This window comes from Phaenicophaeus curvirostris, chromosome 9 (genome assembly GCF_032191515.1).
Source record: "Phaenicophaeus curvirostris isolate KB17595 chromosome 9, BPBGC_Pcur_1.0, whole genome shotgun sequence".
NCBI classification, from domain to species: domain Eukaryota; kingdom Metazoa; phylum Chordata; class Aves; order Cuculiformes; family Cuculidae; genus Phaenicophaeus; species Phaenicophaeus curvirostris.
Genome location: NC_091400.1, coordinates 18,341,610 through 18,366,891, shown reverse-complemented (window position 1 = coordinate 18,366,891; position 25,282 = coordinate 18,341,610). Strand labels below are relative to the sequence as shown.

Sequence of the window (25,282 nt, the reverse complement as noted above, 5' to 3'; positions counted from 1 at the left end):
ACTGTGATAACCTCCCTGACCCCCACACGTCCCTTCATGAAAGAACCAACCTTGAAGAGGGGATGCACAGCAGGAAGCTGCCGGAACATAGCTATGCTGAACACCTCCGAGACTAAGTGTGTCCGTAAGAGATGAGTCACTGTCTGATGGATGTGGAAATCAGATGAGCGAACCCAAATCTTAGCTAGCAGCCAGTCATATGTGGCATCTGAAGGAAGGAATATGGGATTGTCTGGCCCAGGCTTTTGACCAAGCTGAAAGATACAAAAAGAATATGAAACCCCAAGTCATCCAAACTTAGGATGAGACAGCAAGCGATGTGTCCTCTTAAAGACCATGACAGTAAACCCACCTGGATTGCAATAGGTACAATTTTCTTCTCCAGATTCTTATACAGCAGACAGATTGGTGCAGCCAAGTACTGTATTGTGCATGGGTCTGTTTTGTTGGCATCAATGCCATCCAGCAGCTCATAGTCCACAATGAAAATGTTTCCTTGCTGGGGGAAAAAACCCACAAACCATTATGCGTTTTACAGAGTGCAAGCAGCAAGGCTCAGAACAAAGCCTGGGAAATCCGGGCCAGAGACTAACTTGTTTCTTGTGGTTAGGAGCAGCCACCAGGTTGCCCTTGCTTACCGTGGCTTAGGGATGATGCCACTGACAGAGAAAGTACACAAACTGCCTGACTTCTGTCTACTGAGCCCATAGAGCAAAGAGGAACTAAGTACTTGACATTCATGCAGTGATACTAAGACACAAACAAGTTTCACACCCCCAGATGAAGAGGCCCCTGTGCTCATTGTAACAACAAAAGCAAGGCACCGCCTTTGCCAACCTTTCATCATCACATTAGTTCAACTCTGTTTGTGTCAAGATGGTGAGACCCTACCAGGAAAAGGAGAGATCCTTTGCCACTCTGTGTCAGACAGTCCCTAACCTTTAAGAAAAAAACAGTGAAAAAAGACTCTTCACCTTCTGGTAATGGCTCTTTAACTGGATCTGAAGAAAGGTATGGCCTGCATCTCTAGGATAGCAGGAGAAAACAATCGACAGAAGTGTTGCCTGTCTGCAGAGGCAACCAGCTTTGCCGTGACTAACCATACAGCCTGAAGAGAGGAGATGGGGGCTGAAGGCAGTTAGAACAGGGTTTGGAGGTCAGAGGATATGAGAAGAAACAGATGAAGTCCAGCCTCACTCAGAACCCTACCTTCACTTCCTCCTCCAGGGTCAGGTTCCTCTCCAGACTGCATTCTACCATATCCATAGTCACGGGTAACTTCTTCGGTATCTCTGTGCATCTCCGGATCAGCACAGGATTGCATCCATTGAGAAACTGGTAGCCAAACATAAAGTCTTCCTTCCAGTGCTGCATCACATATTCTTAAAGAAAAACAAGCCTGTGGCATCAATATCTGCACTGCATCAATATCCTACTGTATTGTAGGATTCCTCCCTTCCTTCCCACCTTTTGTTGTACTGCACGGCAAGTTTGGCTGAAGAAAGTAGCAAGAAAGTTATTCAAAAAGTGCCACTGAAGTTTTAGAAAAATCACCTGTTACATGGATAACTTGCTTTTCACTTTGAGAAAAATTGATAATAATTTGTTCCTCCATGTACTGAAGCAATGAAAAATAAAATCATCCACTCCACTCCTATAAAAATTATTCTCTTCATCTGTGGACCATCTTGTCAGGTCTTCCATGATATTTTTAAATCTCACTCTTTAAATTCTTAGGGTATGCAGTACAAAAGGATGAATCCAAAAAAGATAGCACAGGCAGGAGAAGGAAAATACAGAGCATTGTCAGAAGGGCAAGGACAGCAGGGACTGGAGCAATTATCTTAGCTGGAGCTGGGTAGAGGTTTTGATTCTTAGTGAAACTGTTCACTGTTTGGTTTGTATGGTTAACATACCCTCCCTCCCCCTTTATTTTTTAATGGCTAATATAAACCCAGATTAACATCTCTTCTTAATAAAATGCCAATTTCAGGTACTCAATCCCCTTTTACTACATTTATAGTACTACTAGATGTTTTCCACAATTGCAATTTTGTGTTCCATAATGTCATGTTGCTACTTCATCTTACAAGTTCAGACTTCAGAAAAAAATGGGATTAATATGAAAAATCCCACTGGTGTCTTCAGGGGAAAAATGAAGCAGGTAAAGTTTTCCATTGCCTATTTTTGGACAAGGCAGAAATTTTTCTGAAAGCAGAAAAGGAATGCAGTAATAATTAAAAAATGAAGTCTCAAAAATTGTTTTCTAATAGAGTGGTAAAAAGTTAAATTTGCCTAAAGTAGAAATTTACATCATCTCTGTCAATTGCATAACGAGTCTGGAGCTGTATCTGAAGACTACACCAAGCGAAAAAATGACTCATCACCTTGGACAGAAACCACATGACTGAAAAATGCCTCAATCCACCTTCTCCATTAGCTCTGTTTCTGCCAAGTCTTGTAAATATGGAGATTCAGATTTGTGTTAACATAACAGAAGCCAATGCTTAAAGTTTAAAACTCACAGAACTGGAGCTTTCCTTATGAGTATGGAAATGTTATCAGTGAAATTAATTACAGATTTTATCTAATTTGTGTTAAAAGTAAATCGCATTAAATGTAACAAATAGCTGTAATTTGTTTTTTAAAAGCTCTGGCCCCTTTGTACACTTTATTTTATACCCAAACCGCAGAAATTACTCTTACTCCTGTTAACTTGTCCTTGGGCAGCCTGAAGAGGAATACAAGTTCAGAGCAGGAGGGGAAAGCATTTTCCTTTGCAGAGTCTGAATAGGCTATTCACTAACATTTGAGGAGCCACGTGCTAACCAATTTATAGTATCAGTGTATCTATAATATCCAGTAATATAGTAAAATAAAGTAAAATAATGTAACCATGGGTGATAATAGAAAGTTGGTCTGGTTCACAAATCAAAGGCTTCCCAGCCCTGCTTTACAGAAATGACACCATGGACTTCAAGACCCAGATCTGTCTGTAATTTTTTTTACAAGATTTTCAAGCAACTGCTAAGATTTTCACATTGAAAGGGATAAAGGAAATAAGTATTTTGTCTTTTATATGTTAACACTACATAAATAGTTTATAATAGTATGACAAATACTGCAGAACAGGTCTAAACACAAAAGTGAAACACACTCTTAGAGAGAGGCTTTTTGCCTTCTAGTAAGAAATTGTATGACACAGCTGGACGTTTAATGCAGTATGCACAACTAATTCTGGCATGTTTTTTAAAAGAGATGACATTTTGGATAAATGACACAAGTCTTTTCAGGCCTGGTTCACACTAATTTCCAAAAAGAACCACAGTTCCTCGGTTTGTGGTCTAGATGCACATTCTGTCTGCAGCAGGACCAGGTGAAAAAGTTACAGGTCCCAGGTTATTCTCAGCTCTTTGCAACCTATGTACAAACCTGTTGGCATAACAGCACAGCCTTTCAAGTCTGAAATAAGTTCTGTCAAAATGAGCGCTGTTGGGAAAATTTTACTGCTGAAAAGGATTTGAGCTCCTCCTTGTCATTGACACAAATGGCCTGTAAGAACCTGCTGAGGGGAGCCACAGGTGAGGTTATGAGAGCAGAATGGATGCAGTGGTACCCTCTCTGTGTTAAGACAGGGATGAGAAGCTGGGACTGCTAGCAGCAGTGCGAGCAGGACTGAGTATATGGCTGGATATTAGGCAATAGCCTTTAATCTGGTCTAAGAGGCAAGAGGGGTCACACTTGTACTTGCCTTTAGTGGAGAACAGTTCCAAACAAGCCTTTTTACTTTGAGAAGAATGGATAAAAATTTGTTCCTTCGTGTAAAAAACTGATCAATGATTTCCCATGTATTTAAATGTTTGAAGTGAGACATCCAGGATCAAACTTTCAAAAATGCCTTAAGAGCTAATATACTCTGAAAAACACTCCCACTAAGTTATCTCTAGTTTAAGATGTGAAATACTTAAGAAAGTTTGTCCTATGGGACTTGCACATACCTGAAAAAATATTTCTAAAATCCAAAAGGGACTATGATGCCCAACTGGCCTGACCTCCAGGATAGCTCAGGACAGAGAATGCCACTGAGCAATTTCCAGTAATTTTAGTTCGTGTGAGATCATATCTTCACTTTTTGGTCTTGTGGGCTGGTGGTATGACTAGCAGTCTGAGATGAGTTTATTTATGAAAAACCATGGAAAGCAGAACTGTGGGTCAGCCACTTCCATCCTAATCAGATACGTACAATTCAACTGATTAGTCATTCTGTGATAGAAACATGTACAAATGCTAACAAACCCACCAGAGATTGTGTTGCTGATTCTGACGAAGATCCTCTCAAAATCCGCAAAATCACTCCAGGAGGACTGGAACATGTGCATGAAACGGTTGATGTAAAGATTCTCCATCCTAAAATTAAAACAAAACACTTCTGAAAAAAATCATTGCAAGCTTCTTCAATACTCTTCTCTATTCTTCTCTACCATTTGACATATAGATTCACAATAAATTTTTCAGTGGTGGAATGCAAGACTGATCACCCTACAGAATTAAATTTATTGGCTGTATCTTTACATACAAGCCTGAAAGGTATCTAGAAGGCCCAGTCCCTGCTATTGTATTTACTGAACTACATTTTAGATTTTTTCTTGGCAGCCTACAATGGCAGTGCTTTACGACCTGTGTCATGTAAATACCATAGTCAGAAAAACTAGTGCTTCACACATTGTCAGCAGTTTGTATCACCTGATAGTGCCAATATTATCAGCGCCAGTTCAGAAAGGAGTATGGTGACACAAAGAGACTGCATGATTTCCACAAAGAACAAACACAACCCAGATTCAGTCCAGACATTATTCCTATACAGAGGATGTCTCCTGTTAGGTATCTGTGTGACCAAGGCTAGACTAGATCCCTACAGGGTGAGGCCTGAGTTTTTGAGAGTTTTATATTTACTCAAGGTGCTGGTTAAATTTGATGCTCATCTCTAACCTCAGGAACCAAGTCACTTGGCTGTAGCCATCACAGGAGCATGGGGGGCTGGGAGCCCGAAATACCCGACTTTAAAAGCAAATTCAGCAAAGCATTCTGTCTACAACACAGTCAAGCAAGGCTACCTTGTATGAGATGACAAGTCCTAAATTGTTACATAAATGCTGAATTTTTGTTATTAAATGGAAATCATTTATTTTCACTAGAAAGCAAATAATGAATTTGAAAAAGAAAGTTGGCTTCCCACTAACACTTCAAGTACACAAAGGAAAGTACACTTCCCCCCCCCCCAAAGATAAGCAGGGCAGATAACAGAGTAAAAAAGGGTCATAGTGCTGCAGAAAATCCTCTGAAACGTAATTTGAGGGAGGAAGAATCTAAGCATGGTGGATTTATACTCAGTAAACTTAGACTGAGGCACTTTAACAAGAACTGGATTAGAAGTGGGTGAAGGAGAACAAAAGCCTGCAAAAGGAGCAACTGGTAATCTGGAGGGGGGCTCTAGACCAGCATGACCACAACCCAGACAAAGAAGCTGCTTCTGCACTGAGGTGCAAGTATGATAGAATGGACTTTTTCTGCTGCTGCAGATGGTAGTCAAGTTTAAGAGGTGCCTTGAGGCATGTTAGGAAGCAAAACTCAGGCAATTGTCCAGACTGGAAGTTAACCTCTCCAGAGGCTTCTTCACGCCTGACAGAGACACAGAATGATTGTATGAGGATCAAATGCAACACTGGTCCAAAATACCTACATGAGCCTGCACTTCTCACACAGAACCCGAGGTGAGAGTTTCTGTATGCTAGATAGTGTAGGTCACATCAGCACTGGAAGCCTTCAGGGTTATCCCCACCTACACAGGATTAATCCTGTAAACTTACGGAATTATGCCAACAGCATCGAGAGATCCAACCTTGCAACAGAAGAAGGAATCTCTGAGATGTATCTCTCTCTTTCTAAGTTCAGTTTTGTATGTCCTAAGCAAAAGGGCCTTCCCCTCTCCTCTTCTGCTACTACTCCCCAAGTCTCACGTAAGTCTCACAACTCTCACATTTTTTTTCCTTAAATGTGCTCCCTGCCCACTTCTACACCTCGCAACTCTACACCTGTCCTTGGACTTCCAAACATACCTCCTCGTCTTCTTTCCTACTGCACTCAAACTGAAGGAAGACTTCATACCTTCCCATATGCATCTCTATCTCATTCAAGCAGATAGTTGTCCTAGACAGACAACTAGATAGACTAGATAGTTAAGGGCTATTAAACTAATTCTCCAAAGCTTTCCACAGTTCACATCGCCTAGGCCTAGATTTTCAGCCAAATGTGCCAGGCTTCTTGCTGTTCCTTGGGAGAAATCTCTTTTTGTGCCTTTTGTGTCATACCAGTTCTCCAGAATGGTTGGCTATCTACAATAAGGTTTCATGTTCCTATTTCACAGGGAGGTGCCCTTACAGCCAATGACAAAAATAGGCATCCCTGCATTCTGCTGAATTGTTTGTCATTTTCACTTGGCTGTGACTCAGGGTCTCTGACAGTACGCTACAGACTGGCAGGATGGGATCGCTAGAAGGGGAATGTAGCCTCCAAATTGTGTATGTTCACTAATGGCAACTCAGTCATCTCTGGCTTTCAGATTCTGTCATTCCTGCAACACTCAGGTCTCCTAAGTGAGCTGCAAAATAGCTATTCTGCATGGGCGAACACCATGCTAAAAGTAACAATTCTTGAAAAAAAACCCAGGATTTGTAAAAGTTTGGAATACCATGCCATTGCTAGATTAACAAGAGAAGGTCCCAATGGCCTTGAGTGAGGTTTATGTATTTTCATATATTTCCTTAAAGGAGTTATTCCTTGCCTTTTCTGTGCTAGACTGTTTCCTTAAGCTGGTCCAAGAGAAAAGCTGCACAGTGTTTATTTTCCTTAGAACCTCTTCTTGGTTTTGCCACAGCTTTATTCACAACAGCATAACACAACAACTGTGATGGGTTTTCCCCTTTTTCAGGATGGCCTCATCCCTGGTTCCATTTCATGGCGAACAGGTTATACTGTTGTCCCACCTGACAGAATCTGAAAGCACTTCACAGATATGCATGAGATTTCCTTTCAGTACTTTCTTTTTCTTAATTTGATAATTTAACTTACCAGTTTGCACACAGAGGAAAGATAAAGTAAGAATTAGAGACTGGTTGTGGTAATCAGATTAAAGTCCTGACTACTGATCAAGATTAATTTCTCCTGGTCTTATAAAAAAAATGACTAGTCTTTTAAACAACACTACAGAAACTTCCACAGTTTTCTTGGCTTATTTTTCTTGCCCTTTTTGGTTTTTGTAAATTTAATTTCCCAAAGAACTATTTCTGCTGGCCATTATCAAGTTCGTAACCTGCCAGCTAAAAAGTCCCTGCAGAGCTGTATTCTAATACCTGTCTGTGGAAGAGGAACATCAGTGCCTAGGGTTTTCCAGGGTTCTACAGTGAAGGCCCTGGATTCTTTAAAATGTCTTAAAACCTTACAAATTCACAGAATACTGAAGGGCTGCTTGAGGAATAAGATATTTCATGAAGTGAGAAAGGACCTCAACTTCTGTTTCACGTTAAAGATGAGAGATTTGGTTCTTCAGAAGTCTAAACCTAGATATAAAGTAGAGGCAATACACATGCTATTGGGTAAGCTTGGGGGGCAAGAAGCATCTGTCTTTTGTACTAATCTAACTCCTTGTGTGACCCCACAACCACTTCCCTGATATAACAGTTGGTAGTGCATTAAAAAGCTACAAGAGCATGCACTCTACAGTCTGTTCCATCATTCCTCTAACATCCTAGTTTGCATGTGACAGAAAGGTATTTCTATCTATTCAGCTGCCTTATTCCAATTAGCTCTGAAAGATCTAGATCCACCTGGCCATATGTGCTGCAGAAACACACCCATCACCCTGTTCACACCTGAAGATTTATTCTGCTTAAAAAAAAAATCAAAAAGATTTACTGATATCACAAAGCATCATTCCATTGTGAAAAACAGATCCTAGTACGATGGAGGGAGAAGGGAAGAAGAAATCTATGTCATTGTCAATACAGCCAGAAAAAAAACCCATGTGTCCTTCAAAGCTCCCAGTTTTCCAAATTAGGAAATGAGCAGGTAGGTTCTCTCAGAACAAGCTGGATTTGAATCTCTGTTGCTAGTAAAATTTACCTGCGTAAATGTAACACCAAGAATACTCTGACGTGTAAGGTTTTAGTCACTGTCAGTTCCCCAGATGGGTTCAGATGAGCAAATATTTTCTTAGAATCTGCAAGTTTCTCAGTATGGCTATTGAACTCCCTAGTTTTTACCAACCTATGCTTGATGACATAATCTCCACCTGATGTCCCGAATAACAGGAGGAACATCTTTCCAAAATACGATAAGACCAGGTATTAACAGAATCACAGATGTTGAAATTGCGGGTGATCTTGGATTAGTCTTGAATCACCTCAGAATATCCCACCACCTGATAGTATGGTGAGATGTCTGAGATTGTATGATATGACCTGTGCATGTGAGACAGCTCAGAAGGGTACTCACAGGCCTGAGAGGTCATGTTTATCTCATTAAAACTGTACTGCTTCAAAGAGCTCTGCAGGATTGATTATCCAGGCTCATCAAATGGCCAGGACTTCATATTTCCCAATGACATAACAGGTGCCAGTAGGTGGACAGTAACTTTGATGCCCCAAGCATATTGCCTCAGTGGTTAAGGAATTAGCTGCTCAGAACAGGTTTTCTTCAGCAGGACTTCAAAGGTGCATTTATACCATCTTCTGTGGGTAAGTGACTGAAAGAATTATTGCCAACAATCAGAGGACAGAAGTATCTCTAGAGGGCGACTCTGAGAACTAAGTTAAAAGCATAAGGTATCAGGTGCCGATAGTCCTTCCTATGCTTTTCACCGGTGCCTCCTCCACTCACCTACAGCCAAAACAGCATCTAATAAGAATGCAGAAGCCTAGTCCATTACAGCATGAAAAGCTTAAAACACCAATACTTAAAAAAAAAAATCCCTTCAATTCTTTACTACTTTTATTGGCTGCAGGTCCAGCTGGGAGACAATAACTCAATTTTGAGATGTGAATGAAGCCTAAAAGGTGATCATGTCCTTACTTCGCACCCAAAGACATTCTGCAAAACTCCTTAAGTTCCACAAACACTTACGCTTTAGAGTAGTTCAGAATGAAGTCTATTCCTTTCTCATTGTCAAACTGGATGTCACGAGGCAGATCCCTGTGAGAATGGGCATCGATGCTCAGGGGGAAGCCCGGATGCCATTCCTTCCAGCTAAGAAAACAAGAGTGGTTGGATTAACCATATAACCATACCAGTATGAGAACTGTGTCTTTCCTTTCCTTACATTGCTTCTGTGACTCAGTTCTAGAAAGTAAATTTGTGGCAGACTCATTTGAGCCAAAAATAGGGACTTATACCACATCAATACCTAGCAGTACCCTTCAGAATCCTGAAGTACAATAGAAGGCATCTACCTGGCCATCTGCCTTCATGAAACTTGAAGTAACTTAGTATCTGTGATATTTCCAGACACTTGTCACATTTGGTTGAAATTGCCAGTAGCTTCAAATGTGTTGGGAAAGAAAGGGACAGAGACAGACAGCTGCCCAATACACACTCATTTCTGGGGCTATATTTTTGCAGAAATGAGATACAGAAGCTAAAAGTACTCAGACATGTATTTAGGTTCCTCCAAAAGGCAATTCTTGGAGATAAGCAGGCAGTCTTGATTCAGCTCCTCAGAAAACCCTTACCTCGTAATAGTCATGGCACACATTCTCTGCCATGTATGTTCTTGTACTATGCCCCATTTTCATTTTGAAACAAAAGAAGGCAACTTGTAAAGAATACCATTTAAATGGTATTTACAAATTGCCTGCCACACACAGACTGCATTCTAAGTTAATGTTTCTGCCTCTGAATTGTAAATAGCTATTTCCCTGGAATTACAAATGGGTTTGCCTTCCTTTTTGAATACATAAATAAAATTTTGTGACACACCTCTTTTTGAACTATGCTTTCCTCTGCTGTATTTCCCATAATTTGTAAGAAAGATCTTTTCATAGTCAAATGATACCAACAATACATACAACCAAACCTCAGCCCATCAATTCTTAATGTACCCTTTTTCTTCCTGATAGTTACTCTCATGACAAGGAAATGTGAGTGCAAGAAACTTTTGTTATTAAACAGAGAGTATGTTGCTAGGAAAAGGAAATGTTTAATGGATTCTGGAGTTACTCATTGATAAAAGAGAGCATTTTCCCACTGTGACCTTGATTAGGAAAAAATGTCTATGACAGTATAAAGGTGGTTATCACAAATGTGTTCTGGTAGCTTATTCCAGTCCACTCAAACAGGGCCAGATCTTCCACTGCAGCCCAGAGCAGGAAATAACTAAAACTAGCTTGCTGCAGCAGACAGAAAGTTCCAGTAAGAGCTGACATGTTCAGATCATGTTCCAAAACTGGAGTACTACTTGTAAAAGGCAAATGAAATCTGCCTTCAAATCTACCTTGAAAGCACAACTGTATGTCAAGGACCCACACAGAGAACGTAGCACTGAATTCACACTTAAGCTTTCCAGATTGGCTTATCTGGGATTCAAATATCTCTTAATGCCACTCACACCGGGATGATCATAGTTTACACTGAATACCAACTAAGTAAACTAGTGATAACAGCCAATACAGTAACTTATGCTCTCTCTTGTCAAGCAGTCCAGTAATTAGAGCAACATAATAATCTGAACATACTCTGCCAAACTCTGACCTGAGGAGAATACACCCTGGGCCTTCTGAGGAGCTATAGGAAACTCACCGGTACATTTTTTGACGGTTCTCGAGCTCTTTGCGTCTGTGCTGCTTGAGAATCTGGGTCTTGTCATCTCGAGGAAGCTTTGCTGTGAAACAGGGAAAAGAGACAGTTTTATGAAGTTCCTCTACTTGTCCCTGCCCAGGTCTTGAGCAGGACATCAAAGTTTCAAAACCTTCTGATCTATATCTTTACAAAGTTTCTGTGGGAAATGCTTACATGATCCAACTTAGTACCTTGAGTAAAAACACAGGTCCCTAGAGAATCTGTGGAAGGAGAGAAGCTTCTAACTTGGCACATCCAAGGGGCAATCAGCTCAAGCTAGGAACATCTGTCTCAATTGTATATAAACCCTGGATTGCTGGTGTAGACACTTGCTGTACATATCTAGTCTTAAATGGTCTGAATAGGACCATGGGAATTAATTGTATATTTCAGTATCTAAGGGAACTTGCATCAATAAGAGAAATCACAATATTGTTCAAGCTAATCTTCTCTGATAAAAGGCATCACCAGTAAACATCTCCCATACTGTCTCCTTGAGCTGTGCTCTTCCATGTCAGCTTCAGGTAATAATCATATCTTCTTATTATGAGAACAGAAAGAAAAAACAGTGAGGCTTGATTTCCAGACAGCTTGTTCTTCTGACCTTGTATTTGCAACCCCATGAAATAACACAGACTTCCTTAGTGATCAGAGAAAAAGCAAAGTAGATGACTGACTTTACATACACAAATGGAAAGGCAGATAAAGCCATAATGAGTTTCATGGAAATAGCTGTTTGAGGTTTAGTATTGCCTCGGATATTTGTAAGTCAACTGATAACATATATGGTTAACAGTTTCCAGCTGGTTGTGTTAAAATTACCAAGAGGGTTTTGCTTTCTTTTGTCTTTTACCTCACCCTACTCTGAAACTCATGCAAAGCTGCTTCCCATGGAAGCTTACAGTTGTTATAAATCAAATTATGAAAAATGGAAAGTCCCTCTGGACACCAAAAATAAACTGACACATAGTTCTGATTCTAGGACAAAGGGCTTGCAATACAAAATTCCTCAGCCAGGAGTAGCCAAAAACTTAACGGGAAGATAAACATTTATCTCCTACCACCTCATATATTGTTTCAGCTGTTCCCATGTATTCATGCTGCAGACCACCACAGCAGCCAACCTATCCTAGGAAGCACAGAGGGGAACAAGCAAACATCAGTGATGAATATCTGCCTTGATCCTGATCACAGCAAGAAGGTTGTCAGAGACAGTTAAAACATGAGTTTCAGGTCCAAAAGGCCACTTTAAACAGAACACAGAAGTGCTTTAGCACTTCTCAGATGATCACCTGTACTTGGAGCAGTCACATCCATCTCAACCTGTCCCTTCCTGGACTTGACAACATGCAGAGAGAAGGACTGAAAAGTGAAGCTTACTGTTTCAAGTCAGTCTTTGCATGTGGTGAGCAGCCTACTTTGGGATTTTATTTCACTCAAGAAAGCGAGACAATTTACAGGCCACTTAAGGGCTTAGTATGAAATAAAGATGTAACACTAATTCTAGTTAGATCAAAAGGGCTTCTAGCAATGGAATTGAGGAGCAGACAAAAATTTGGCATTAGGGTCAGCCTTCAAATTCAAGATCAGTGTAACAAGCCAGTGTAAGGATCTTCCTTTCATGTGCTTCCCAAAATATCCAACTCAACTGTCAGTGCCCAGCCCAATAAACTGCTCAGAAAGCAGTTCTAGACGGCAGGGAAAGACTATTCCCTAGGATGCAGAAGGGGACTGACAGGGGGTATCCATGTGAGAGAGAAGATTGGCAGGCACATTGGGAAATGGGAAGGAAAGATGGAAGAACCCTAGATGTTCTGCCAAAAATAAGGTTTCTTATGGCTCTTACCTTTTCCCTCTCTAAGGACAATCTCTTTTTCATCTGTAATCCAACGGTAACAGGGGAACTCCAAATAATCACCCATTGGTGTTTTGACAGTGACGTACTTGAGATACCAGTCATCCTGGTACCAATATTTTCGTTTCTCAATTTTTATTAGCTGAATTTCTCCAAGATCTTCTCCCACAGTCACATCATAGGAGTCAACCTACAGAGCATAATACAGTCAATGTTCCACTGCACATTGAAGCAGCACAACCAACACAACACAAGCATACTCGACCTTTTCTCATATAGTATGGGTACAACAGAGCATTCTAGCTTCTAGCGGGTGAGAAAAGGAAGACCTACTTTTGGACTGCAATGAAACAGAAAGATGAATTAAAGCACAAATGATAGCACGTGAAAGATGCCAGAAATGGAAACAGATTTTTGTATGCAACCTAAAAATGATATTGCTCCTTGAAATGTTTGCAAATCTAAGAAAAATGTGCAGAGCGCGTAACCATTTACTGCTCTCCGGCAGCAGCTGAAAGATGTGTTGGTAGGGTCCATCTATTTATGCAATTGGAGTGGAAAGATAATAATGAGATTAACACATTGGACTAAGAATCTAAAGACCTGTGTGTATTAGTCACAGAAAATGAGCCAGCATATGGAAACACAGTTTAGCTCTTTCCTCAGTTTGGAGTTAACTCAAAGGCCTGACTCCTGCAACATGAAGGGACCTCAGCCCAGACTTACACAGTAGCTAGTCTGTTCAGTCCTTTCCCATGCTAAGGGTCCAGTCACAGGGTCTTTGAATCAAGCTGGTACTGAAAGCTAGGGACCACCCACACTTGCACCTTCAGGAGCATCCTTATCAGTGGTGGGCCCCTGAAACCCTGAGTTATTGGCCATGCAATGATCCAGGTAAGGAAAAGACCAGCCCTGGTGCTGCCCCTACACCAAGCTTTGAAAAGGTGTGAGGGCTGCAGCTCTGAACGTGGTCCGGCTAAGGAAGTGACTGAATACCACGCTTTCTTTTTCTCAATGACTGCTCTAGCAGATTACAAAACAAGTAGCAGTGAACATATTCTTCTCCGTTCATTTGAATCACAATGGCTTTGACTACCAAGCTCAGCATGATGGCTTGAAATGGATGTGGAGCCACTTGGCCCACCAGGATGAGTGTAGTTATGAACCCATGTAATAGCACATCTTAGCTGCTAAGTGTTGTAGCTACTGAGGTGCGATGAGTGGCCCTGTTGAAGGTCCTACAGAACTAGTCGTCTAGACTCAACAAGATTATTTTGGCCACCAAGATAAAGCAACAATTCATTGCATAAATCGCCTCTCCCGCAACACTGCTTTCAGTGCCACAGCTACATGTCCAGGCCTGGTAGAAGGACAGTTGTGGACACGGTGCTCCTCTCAGCCCTGTTGCCCATGCTAAGCACCCCCCACTCACCACAACAGCTGTTATACATGCTGACTTAAGTGCCTTGTTAAATTGCCTTAACAGATTTAGGACAGTGAACACTTATCGCAGAGAAGGATACTTCAGTCCCCTCACAGCACTAATTTTTCAGGGATGCAAGCAGTCTCTTACTGCCTATGAGGACAACACCCAGCAAGAGACTGTTCTGGTGGCATTTGCACTGTCAGGCAATACCAGCATCAGAAGAAACTTGTACTTGTTTCAGATATGACCAGCAGACACTATGTGGTGCCAGGCAATTCAGGTGAACAGGAGCTGACTCTCACTCTCCAAGGGTGTAAACAGCTCAGGGCAAACAGGAGTAGCCATGTGCTCATTGTAATAAAGCTAAATTGGCTACAGCAACCACGGGAGCATCAGTCAAAGCCTGCTCTGTTCAGATGAACCTGCTAATTTTCATACAGCTACAAGTAGAGACTTCATTCTCCTGTTTTTTTTCTCAATACAGTGAACAATCTCAGAAACCAACCAGCTGCTGATATCAAAAGGATGAGGTACTGCATCGACACACTGCGGTGCCTGCAGAGACTCACCTGCCCGCGTGAGCTTTGTCATTTGCCTCCTGACCTAGACACCACATTCTGCTTGTCCTTTTCAGAACCACTTTCTCAGCCTTCCCTAGGCATTTGATGACCACTGCTACTGCCTTACTTGCCAGGGAAAGGCTAATTCACAAAAGCAAGAACACTGAAAAGTAAAGAAAGATTAAAAGACAGGAGAAGGTAGAAAAAAAGTCTTTTTAAATGCCTACAGATGGCACTTATTATTTCAACTTTTACAAAACAAAGCTTCATAGTAACTTGCACCCACACGATTGGAAGAACACACATAGGAAGGATCTATTGGCATTCCTTACTCTCATTTTAACCCAAGTTTCCCACGTTATTGACACAAAGTACTATCCATGACATACCAGCTGTGACAATCATTTTGGCATGAGGACATCTATCTGTCTATCAAAGTCTGGGGTGACAGACCTCAGTTCTCTCCTAGCCCATCACATGTGAATACCAGCTTTCATGAAGTTTGTCACATCCAATCAACTCATAGAAGTCTGAGAAAAATAATCAAAAAAACACCTTTACGCTTGGGACTTCATCCTGCAAACATTGTCCTTGCCTGTCTTTCTCCAAAGATGTTCTTCAACCATCTGCAAAACTATCAGGCCATGGTTGCTACACTGCAACTCAGGTGAGGCTGTTTAATGCTAACAAGTATAGTGAAATTTCTTCTAATATGTAGCCTAATTTAATTTTAAGCTCAAGTATTTATGGGCAGGGGCAGTGCTTATTTTGATTTGCTGAGACTTAACAGACTAATCTTAGCCTGAGCACCTATTAAAGCAAAAGATAATGAACTGTTTATTTTTAAAAGGAAGACCATTGTGTCTTAAGAAAAATTTGCAATGTTTATGTCAATATCACACCCGTACACACCAGGTGGTAATAAACTCCTTCAGAAATATTGTGGTGGTCCTTGACAAGCTTGGGATGGCAGCATCTGTCTGCTAGGATGTGAGCTGAGAGACAAAAATCACAGAGCTGATATTTCAGCCAAAACATTACAATGATATTTGTCACTTTTCCTTGCATCTTCATAGCAGAAAAATAATTCTTTCTGTGGAGTCAATAAGCATACTAATTTCAAACAATTTTTGAAAGTTTACGTTACTGACTCTTTAACTGCTCCACTCCTCAAAACTACCTCCAAACAGCTAAAATGATAGCATGTAAAGGTAAATTCAATCCTTTAATGATTCATGATTTTGAACCACCTGTGGAGACTGAAGATTGTTTAGTATTTTTTCTTAGAAATCTCATTAACAGTGCCTTGAGCCCCAACTATAACAGTCACCGACTTCAGGACATACTCCTGTGCTTGCATGCTAAGTGACTAGAGATTCTCTTTTTCTCCCACAATGCTGCTTTCAAACACTGTCCTGATCTTTTCCTATCAACCCACACTCAATATTCTTGTACTTTGTACAAATTGTAAATTTACAAATTGTAAATTGTACGAAGAATTTGTACTTTGTACAAAGAATTCTGGATGAATGCTAGAAAATGTGGATAATATGCTCAGATTGTTTCCCATTCTTCAAATCTTCTTTACAGAAATAGACAGCACTTGCACCATTTCTATTTAGTATTCATTTCCTTGCAACTCCTGGTTTTCTCAACAAAAACAGGATCAATAAACTCTTTACTAGGCTCAGGTTTCACACTGAGTCAGTACTTCTGCAATTTCGTATGTCCTTCCAGGACCAGACAGCACTTTGCAGAAGAGTCCCTCACCACAGGCTGTCACGCCATGTATCTCTCAACCACTTCCTGCTTGTGTACTTCTTTATGCAATTAAAGCACAAAATAAATTCTCTCTTTCAGTTTTACCATGATCTTGTTGCATTTGGCAATTAGGAGCTAGAAGTAGCCACCTTGCAGAGACATAGGCCAAACAAATGCACAAACCTATATGAATCGTTACCCATTTGTGTTCATCACTATAAAGGGAATTTAAACATGTAAAGACTAATGCAATAATCTATACAAGCAAATGACAAACCACATCTGGATCAACTTCGCTTTATATTCATCTGCTTGGGACTTTTATGCTCCATCTTCTCACTTACTTCCAGGGCTAGTCATGTACAGAGGAAGAATAACATGACCAAAGAAACTGTCTGGATCAGGGAAACATACTGCATTATTTTTAGCTGAAGTCCTCATGAAAACTTGTTGCTGTCAAGTAAGAGATATGGTAGAGAAAGTCTGAAATTAGTCTTATTTTCTCTTCAACTTCTTGTTGCCCAATATATATATAAATATACTTTTCCTTTTTTAATTCATCTCCTTTAAAGGTTCAGCTAACAAATGAATTTTTTAAAAAATGTCATTTACACATATATATTTCTATAGTTCCTATGTCACAGCTATATATACACACATCTAAGATTACATGAAAAGAGCAATGTGAATGAGATCCTAAGAGTTGAGAGAAATGTCACATTGACAGCCAGTCTTTGGAAGAAACTCATTCCTCTGATAATGATCTCTTTGCTAATAGTAGAGCCCTAAACAGTTGCACAAATCACCATTGATGTAATGCAAAAAGGACATTCAAGTAGCCTAAATGTTCCTGAAGGTTTCCAATCTTTTCATGACCATCACATTTTAATGGCACTTCTGATAGTAAGGGTTCTCTACTAATGTCTCACCCAGCTTTCACTGCCTCCAAGTTTGCGATGCCATGGGCTCACCTGAGATCTGCCAATGCAGTAAAGGTGTGTCAGGTTACAAAGACAGTACAAGATCCAGGCAAGAATTGACAGTTGGTTGCTCAGGATTTCTACGGTATTTGTTGTACGAGGTTTCCTGGTAAACACATGACATCCCTGATGGCTGCACAATGAGCCAGAGATGCTAGGAGTTTTTACACCGAGTTCAGAGTGAGAGAACAGAATTAATGCAGACTATTGCACTGTTCAAATTCCTGTAGCATCCTGTTCAAAGAATTTAATCTCACACAAAACCTAAGCTTTTTCTTTTTGAGGAGAGACTCCTACTGACTAGCCTGATATTGCAGACAAAGGCAACACAGACAACATCTCTTCTATAAGCACAAAGCTCTAAGTTGAAAGAACTGTATTTCTCTTCTAGAAATACTTGTGAGTGTGTTTCTTTCAACAAAAAGAGAATGCAGATGAAGGGGTAACAAGAAGAAAACAGAGAACTGACACCATAACACTCACTTTGAAATCACTCAGCACCAACAGGAACTTACTCAAAAGACACTGGGTAAAGTAAAGCAGCTATGGCTTTCTACATCACCTGTGTCCAGCACTCAGACTAAGTCAGACGAAAACTACAACTGCACTACCATTGTGCAAGTCCCTTCAGGTTTACCCACATCCCTTTCCCTCAATCAACATCTGGCATGCAAATCTCCTACTCAGAATTAGCCCAAGCCCTAATCCATATCTAGTAATAGACATACTTTGCATTAATTCCAATGAAGACGTTACCAGTATAATGGAACTATTGAGCCTGGTCCCACATTTAGAAAAGAAACTGGAAATTAGACAAAGCCTTACTGTGAAATTCTAGTCATCCACTGAAAAAGTGGGTTTTTTTCTCGAATATGTTCACAATTGAATTGCTTTGCAGAAAAAGAAAATTATAGAGATGCTACTGAAAGAAACACTAGAAGCAGAATTGTGAAACCACTTGCTACATTTTACAAACCAACAAACCTGAAAGTCTTTTGGCTTGTTTCAGGTCTTTTGGGGTTTTTTTTTGTTGTGTATTGATATTTTTCTTTTCTTTCCTTCTTCATTTGCACAATGTATTAGTAACACTTAAGTGTTCTAGACACAATGTTACCTAAACAGGTGCCTGGAAATACACTGCACTCCCCAAGAAAATACCCTCAACAAAAAAAACGTAGCTCATCATACTGCAAGTGTCCAACGAGCCAGACACTTTATGGAACACAGAGTTATTCTCATTCTCCACAATAAAGACATGCTGAAAAACCTGCATATTTGTACTATCAAACACACAACAATCAATAGAAATAATTAATTTGGATAGGAGGAAAAAAATCCTTATCTGGATTTAGTCGAGAGCTGCCTAAAAGCTATCTTCCTGAAGAGATGTAAGAACTCCTTTAGAGCGCACACAGCTTCTGCTTTAGTGCTACCAACATCCACAAACATCCGTCCATTGCTTCCTCACCCAGCGGGGTCCACAGCCCACAGGTACCTCAGCCCCTGCTTGACCTGGTTCCATAACAGTTCAAGAGTTGCTGCTGAACATACACTTAGTGCTCACACGATGGCATTTTCTCCTGCAAAAGGATCCAATCCAATCAGGTGTTCAGAGTAGTGCCAGGCTCTCCATCCCAGCCATCTCTCGAAGATCTTTTGGAAACTGTGGGTTAGATTTCCAAATAAAATGCATATTTGGGGGCGGGGGGGGGGAAATTACTTGAGTCCGTTACTTTTCAAAGCGGGCAACAAGCACATAAATAAATGCCATTCTACAACAATGCTCAGAGTGTGATTACAGACGAGTAGCCAGGATACCACGATAAGACCACAGGGAGAGCACAATACATGACAGAAATCTGGGTTAGAAAGAATAGCACAGATGATAGTTCAAATTTGCACTTTCGTGCTGCTTTCCAGCTTTATTTAAGTTGCCCTAGACGTCTCCTTTCGGCAGGCATCGATATTCCCACTGGAATTTCTTATCTCTTTAATTCCTTGGAGATATCAGGACTTACTCGTAAGTACCGACCCTAAACATCACCTATTAACAGGAAAAAAGCAATTTTATTTTAGTATTAGTAAAGAAAACATGAGGAAGTCTGAAAACCCGTCGTAAGGCAGAAGGAAAGGGCTTCGTCTTTCCCCAGGACTGACGGACCACAGGCAGGGAGAAGCCCCGGGACAGGGATGCGAATGAGGAGGGCGGCAGCAGCACCTGGTCCCCCTCCGGAGCTTTGGCACAGGGGCTGGGGAAGGCAGAGCCCCGGCGAGGAGCCCCGACGGCTCGGCCACCTCCGGCCCCCCCTGCCCCTGCCCGCACTCACCGCGCCGCGCTCGAAGTCGTTGTAGAAGGGTTTGTCCAGAAGGTGCCTCTCGCTGCAGCCCTCCGTGCCCTCCAGGCTCAGGTACACGTAGTCGTCGGTGCCCGCGAACCACTGGCTGCCCGTGGCCACGGTGACGGTGTAGGACGGCATCGTCCCAGCGGCGGCTCGGCTCTGCCCCGACCAGCCGCGCTCCCACCCCAGCACCAACCCTGCCCAGCGCCGCCTCCTCCTCCTCCTTCTCCTCCCCCGCTATAGCAAGGCTCGGCCCTGCCCGCCCCTTCCTCAGCGCCCGCGCACCTGCCCTGTACCCCGCACACCTGCCCGGTACCCCCGGGAAGACTGTGCTGCAAGCTGTCCGCACTGCACCCCTGACCCAGCACAGCTACTCGCACTGCACCCTGGTACTGGCACAGCTACTCGCACTGCACCCCTGTCCCAGCACAGCTACTCGCACTGCACCCCTGTCCCAGCACAGCTACCCGCACTGCGCCCCTGTCCCAGCACAGCTACCCGCACTGCGCCCCTGTCCCAGCACAGCTACCCGCACTGCGCCCCTGTCCCAGCACAGCTACCCGCACTGCGCCCCTGTCCCAGCACAGCTACCCGCACTGCGCCCCTGTCCCAGCACAGCTACCCGCACCCGCACTGCGCCCCTGTCCCAGCACAGCTACCTGCACTGTGCTCCTGTCCTGGCATAGCTGCCCTGCCACTCCATGCTGCAACCCTGTCCCACACCCTACACGCAGCTCTCACACTTCACCTGCCCTCCCACATGGCACCAGCTCCGCACCAGCACGCTTTACTCAGCCCTGCACAGCTCACTTTCCCCTTGATACCCTTCCACTGCTGTTGCACTATCCAACACAGTTCTCAGAGGTCTCAGCAAGCAGCACACTGCTTTACAGAACAATCCCACTCCTGCTAGGCAGAGCTGTGTACAGCTCACCCTCACTCAGTGCTACTTGTTCTATACTCACACCATACTGCACTTTCATCATACACACCAATCTGCAAATCCATGTATAAATCATCTTTTTCTCAGGTCTAGACCACCATTTGCACTGTTGCTGGCATGCTTTATTTCCTGCATTCCCCTAAACTTGTCAAATACCCTGTCTTTGCATTAGTAAGTGTATTAACACTAACCAATACATTAGTCTTTGCATTAGTTAGTGTGCCAGCGTATCTACACATCAGAGTGGTACGTACAGAACCACCTTTTCATTTCCATGAATAACTCTAGAAATCCCACAATTTCACAGTCCCACCCTGAGTGTACCAAGCACCAAATACCCACTGTCATTAAGATGTTATCATTCAGACAGCAGAAGAGCTGTCAGTGCTTTTTCCACAGTCCAACTCGCCCCAGAAAAAACAACCCGATAGCAGTGACACTGCACACTTCGCACTTAAGTGCCAAGACCAAGAATGCTGTTCTCCTGCATTTCCTCAGGCAGCCAAATAGCTCACCTTCTTAACCCTGTTACCTCACTAATGATCTTCCCTCATGCTGCTGCATGATGCTTGCGTGAAAGGAGCCAGGTTGGGGTTTTGCAGATCCCAGCATCCTTCTACCATTGCTCTGTGGTCAGTCTAAGCTCCTCATTTCCTTGCTGTCAGGCAGTTCACCTGGTTGGACTCTGTGCTCATGAGAATTTCTAGTGACAATTTCACAAAACAAGCTAAATTAAAACCCCCTCAGAAGTGCTTTTCTCATGGTACACTTGGACCTTAAGTGCTGTGCTCACATCATCTCATTTACTAACTCAGTTGTACTTGGGCAGCACTTTCAGTCTGAGGCACTCTCTACATGCAGTCAGTCTCTTCACATGTGAAGCTGGGTAGGCATTAACAGTCACCAACCTTCAAATACAACCTTCAAACACATTGACCTCATTGCTCTCTATAACTACCTGAAAGGAGGTTGTAGAGAGGAGGGTGATGGCCTCTTCTCCCAAGTGACGGGGGACAGGACAAGAGGGAATGGTCTCAAGCTCCGCCAGGGGAGATTTAGGCTGGACATTAGGAAAAAATTTTTCACAGAAAGGGTCATTGGGCACTGGAACAGGGTACCCAGAGAGGTGGTTGATTCATCTTCCCTGGAGGTGTTTAAGGCACGGGTGGATGAGGTGTTAAGGGGCATGGTTTAGTGTTTGATAGGAATGGTTGGACTCGATGATCCATTGGGTCTCTTCCAACCTGGTTATTCTATGATTCTATGAAAGAAAAAGAGCAATTGAAGTCAACAGTTGCAAGCTATTGCTGGCTCTTCCAGCCCAGTTGCAAACGTCTGGTGCTTCACTCCAGCACAGCTGCTGGGCAACACCACAAGATGTGCTTAGAGAGTCTCTGCTTCAGCTGCTAAAATTGCAGCCACTCAGGATGTGTTGTGGGCTGTCTTACTTGCAAACCATGGCCAGTGGTGACCAAACAGCAATGAGGAAAGCCCGCAGTTCCCTGGAAAGCTTCCTGTTCTTCTTTCACAGAAGCATGTTGCTACTGGGCTACACTTACTCAGACAAGCCAGGGAAAACCAACATGTCTTCTGCACAAACAGAGGCTCATTTCCTATATTGTGACTCAGATTTCAAGGCTCTCCCACATTTGGGGTATGAATTTACCAGGCATATAAAAAATTCACTGTGCCTGCCTTGGCTCTACTGAATTGTTCAGCATGAATTTCTAGTCTGCTGCTACTTTTTTAAATAACACCCAGAAGTGTAAGATAGCCAGCTGTCCCATGGCACAGTCAAGGCAGCTGCAGAATCCCAGCCCAGAGATCTGATGGTTCCTCTTGAGATTTAACCAGCAAGGAATCGTGCCTGCTGCACCACAATCCCTTTTATCATCAGTGCTAACCCATAAAAGTGCAACATAAACTCCCAAGTTCTTCCTTGGTTTCATCTTTCCTCTACATAAAATTTCAAAGAAATCATACACCAGTTTCATTTCTGCATGAGTGCTATCAGACCTAAAATTTCTGAATTTAGGTTCACAGCCTACATTGAAAGACTTATCTAAAACCTTTTTTACATGTCAAGTGCTTCGGAACCAGCTTTTGTCAGATACAAGGCCACCTTCTAGGCACTTTCATTTTTGCTGCAGACCTGGAGCATAGCGGTGTTCATTGAACGTTGTTGCGTTCTCCTGGGTCATCAATTCTGTTTTCAGGTGGTTTGGGTCTCTTCTGTACAGAGGTGTGACTGGTGAGTCTCGCTACAGTGTTATAACTTCTCTTGTCAGCTCATTAAAGAAAATACTAGATAAGCTCAGTCCTGTACACCAAATTTGTAGGAACGTATTTGTTGTGCTCCTTCAGCCAAGTCTCTTTTTAGTCTGTTCCTTTAGCACCTTTCACTTTTATCACGATTTCCACCTTCAATGATTTGTTGATAATATTTACTGCTCATAGAATTTCAAATGTTGCATCAAAATCCTGCCAAATTAAATGGTAGGCTCTGTAAAAAAAACCAAACACCCAAAAAACAAGCCCAGCCATTTTATCAGGAGATTACATTATCTCACCCATAAGGAAACACACACTGTATGAGACCCCAGCACAATTCTCTTCTGTGTTGTATCAGGTGGCTGCTTCATGTCAAACACGGAGACCACTCTTGGAAATGGCAGTAGGAACCCATAGCTGGATCCAAGGTGCATGTCCTTAAGATTAGACTACGAGATGAGACACAGACTTGCATGGCAGCGTTTCCTCTGCTTTCCCAGAGCCACCCCACAGTCCTGCTGGCACAGTGGCTAAGCTGCAAAGGGAAGACGCTGGTGCACCCTACATGTGGTACATCTCCTGGGCATGCAGAAGGGGGCCTGAATAACTCAGGTTGAGGAAGACCCTCCCCATCTTGGGTCTCTGGCTTCCTTTCTGAAATCACCAACTCACTTGAGGCACACAGTCATCCTCATCACTTCTGCTTGCTCTTCCAGCAGATGCATTTTAAAGCAGATCAAGCCCTTGGCTAAGACGGTGGAGGGCATGGAGACCAAGGGAGATGCAGCCTGCGGGGCACTCTGGGATCAGAGGCTCCCTGGCCAAGGTGCCAGCCTGCATCGCAGCTCCAAGTTTGGAGAACCTGCAGCCTGCTCAGACAGCACCACTGAGCCTAATCCCGAGGACTTTGGGCCAGCAAGGGATGGACCCGAGCACTCCCAGCTCCCTCTGCACCTCGAAAGGATAAAAATCCTGGCTATGCCCAACCCTGGGAATGCATGGGGTTTGCGGTCGCATTGGGAATGAAATGCACTCTCAGTTGTAGGAAAATAACCCAGGCTGGGGCCGCCAGCAGAGGGCAAGGGCACCTCCTTTCCTACCGTGAAAAATTTCTTTTCTATTTTGCATTCTATATTAAGCCAGGGATGCGTTAGGCAGAGTGCAACATTATCTCCTTTCCCAATGCAAAATGCATCAGTGTAATTTATCTCCACTCCCTCTCAGTAACCGCCTTCATGCCCAGCAGCTCTTGCACAACCAGCTGCTGAGACCCAGGGCTGTTTTCCAGTGCCTGCTTGCAAAGCCAGGCAGCCTCAGCCAGTAATCAGCCAGTAACCAGCCAGACGCAGGCAGGGAGTCTGGGCTGTCACCTGTGCATCTCACCAACCTCACTCTGCCATGGATTTTTCTGCCTGTTATTCACAGCTCTCATTCTTCTAAACATAATATGAGCTTAAAACATGGAAATTCAGAGAGGAAGTCATCTGCTGTCCCTCTATCTACTTGCAATGTCAGTGAAAAACAAAGTTGTTCTGTGAAGGCGTCACGTATCTTAAAGCCCTCCTGAGGCTACAGGCAATTTGGGTGGACAGATGGATCTCTTGAAATATGATAAGAAAGGCCTGGGAGTGAGGAGGAATGACACAACGTGGTAATTAACAAATGATGGAAGGGATCAGTAGAGCCTATAGAACTTCCTAAGCTACATAAATAATCTAAGGAGCATGGGCTTAATAGCTGAGAACACCTGGGTGCTAACTGTGTATTGCTCCACCAGAATGGCAAGAAAAAACTCCTTGTTCATAGACTTGCCTCTGTCCCTGCTAAGAGGGTCCAGAAATTACATCTAGGATTGCAAAACTCAGCAGAGTGTTTTTGCTCTGCCATCCAGGTGGTGGCAGTTCTGACACTAGCTGAATCTCTCACAAACACCAACTGAAGTTACTATATCAATATTTATTACAGTACCCTCATGCCTTTTGTGCAAGGGATCATCCAGATTGCAAGGGGCTGTGAGTCTCTGTCTATCTTTGTGGATGTAGTTGTGCTACTCCAGCTCTTTGCAAGAAAATAGATGACCAAGAAAAGGCAATCTTTCAGGTTTCTCCCCTCCCAAATGAGCAAAGGAGGCTGTGCAGGTAACACTGCTGAAGAGGAAGGGACAGCAGACACATGGGACAGGTAAGCCACGGACAAGGCAAGCACAAGAAATATAGCTGCATTACTGGCTAGACCTTTTGGTATCATTTGGTACAGTGTA

At 42.7% G+C, this 25,282-nt stretch overlaps 1 protein-coding gene across 1 annotated transcript in view; it reads right to left on the bottom strand.

Moving 5' to 3' along the window:
• ALOX5 (arachidonate 5-lipoxygenase) overlaps window positions 1–19,961 on the bottom strand; it is a 32,859-nt gene extending 12,898 nt beyond the window's left edge. The window contains exons 1-8 of the mRNA XM_069863413.1: window positions 19,797–19,961; window positions 12,734–12,932; window positions 10,849–10,930; window positions 9,178–9,300; window positions 4,301–4,407; window positions 1,210–1,382; window positions 353–499; window positions 51–254 (exon numbers count right to left, since the gene is read on the bottom strand). Coding sequence (XP_069719514.1) covers window positions 51–254; window positions 353–499; window positions 1,210–1,382; window positions 4,301–4,407; window positions 9,178–9,300; window positions 10,849–10,930; window positions 12,734–12,932; window positions 19,797–19,946 — 1,185 coding nt within the window. The 5' untranslated portion in view covers window positions 19,947–19,961. The remainder of the gene's footprint in view (window positions 1–50; window positions 255–352; window positions 500–1,209; window positions 1,383–4,300; window positions 4,408–9,177; window positions 9,301–10,848; window positions 10,931–12,733; window positions 12,933–19,796) is intronic.
• Window positions 19,962–25,282: the final 5,321 nt, after the last annotated feature.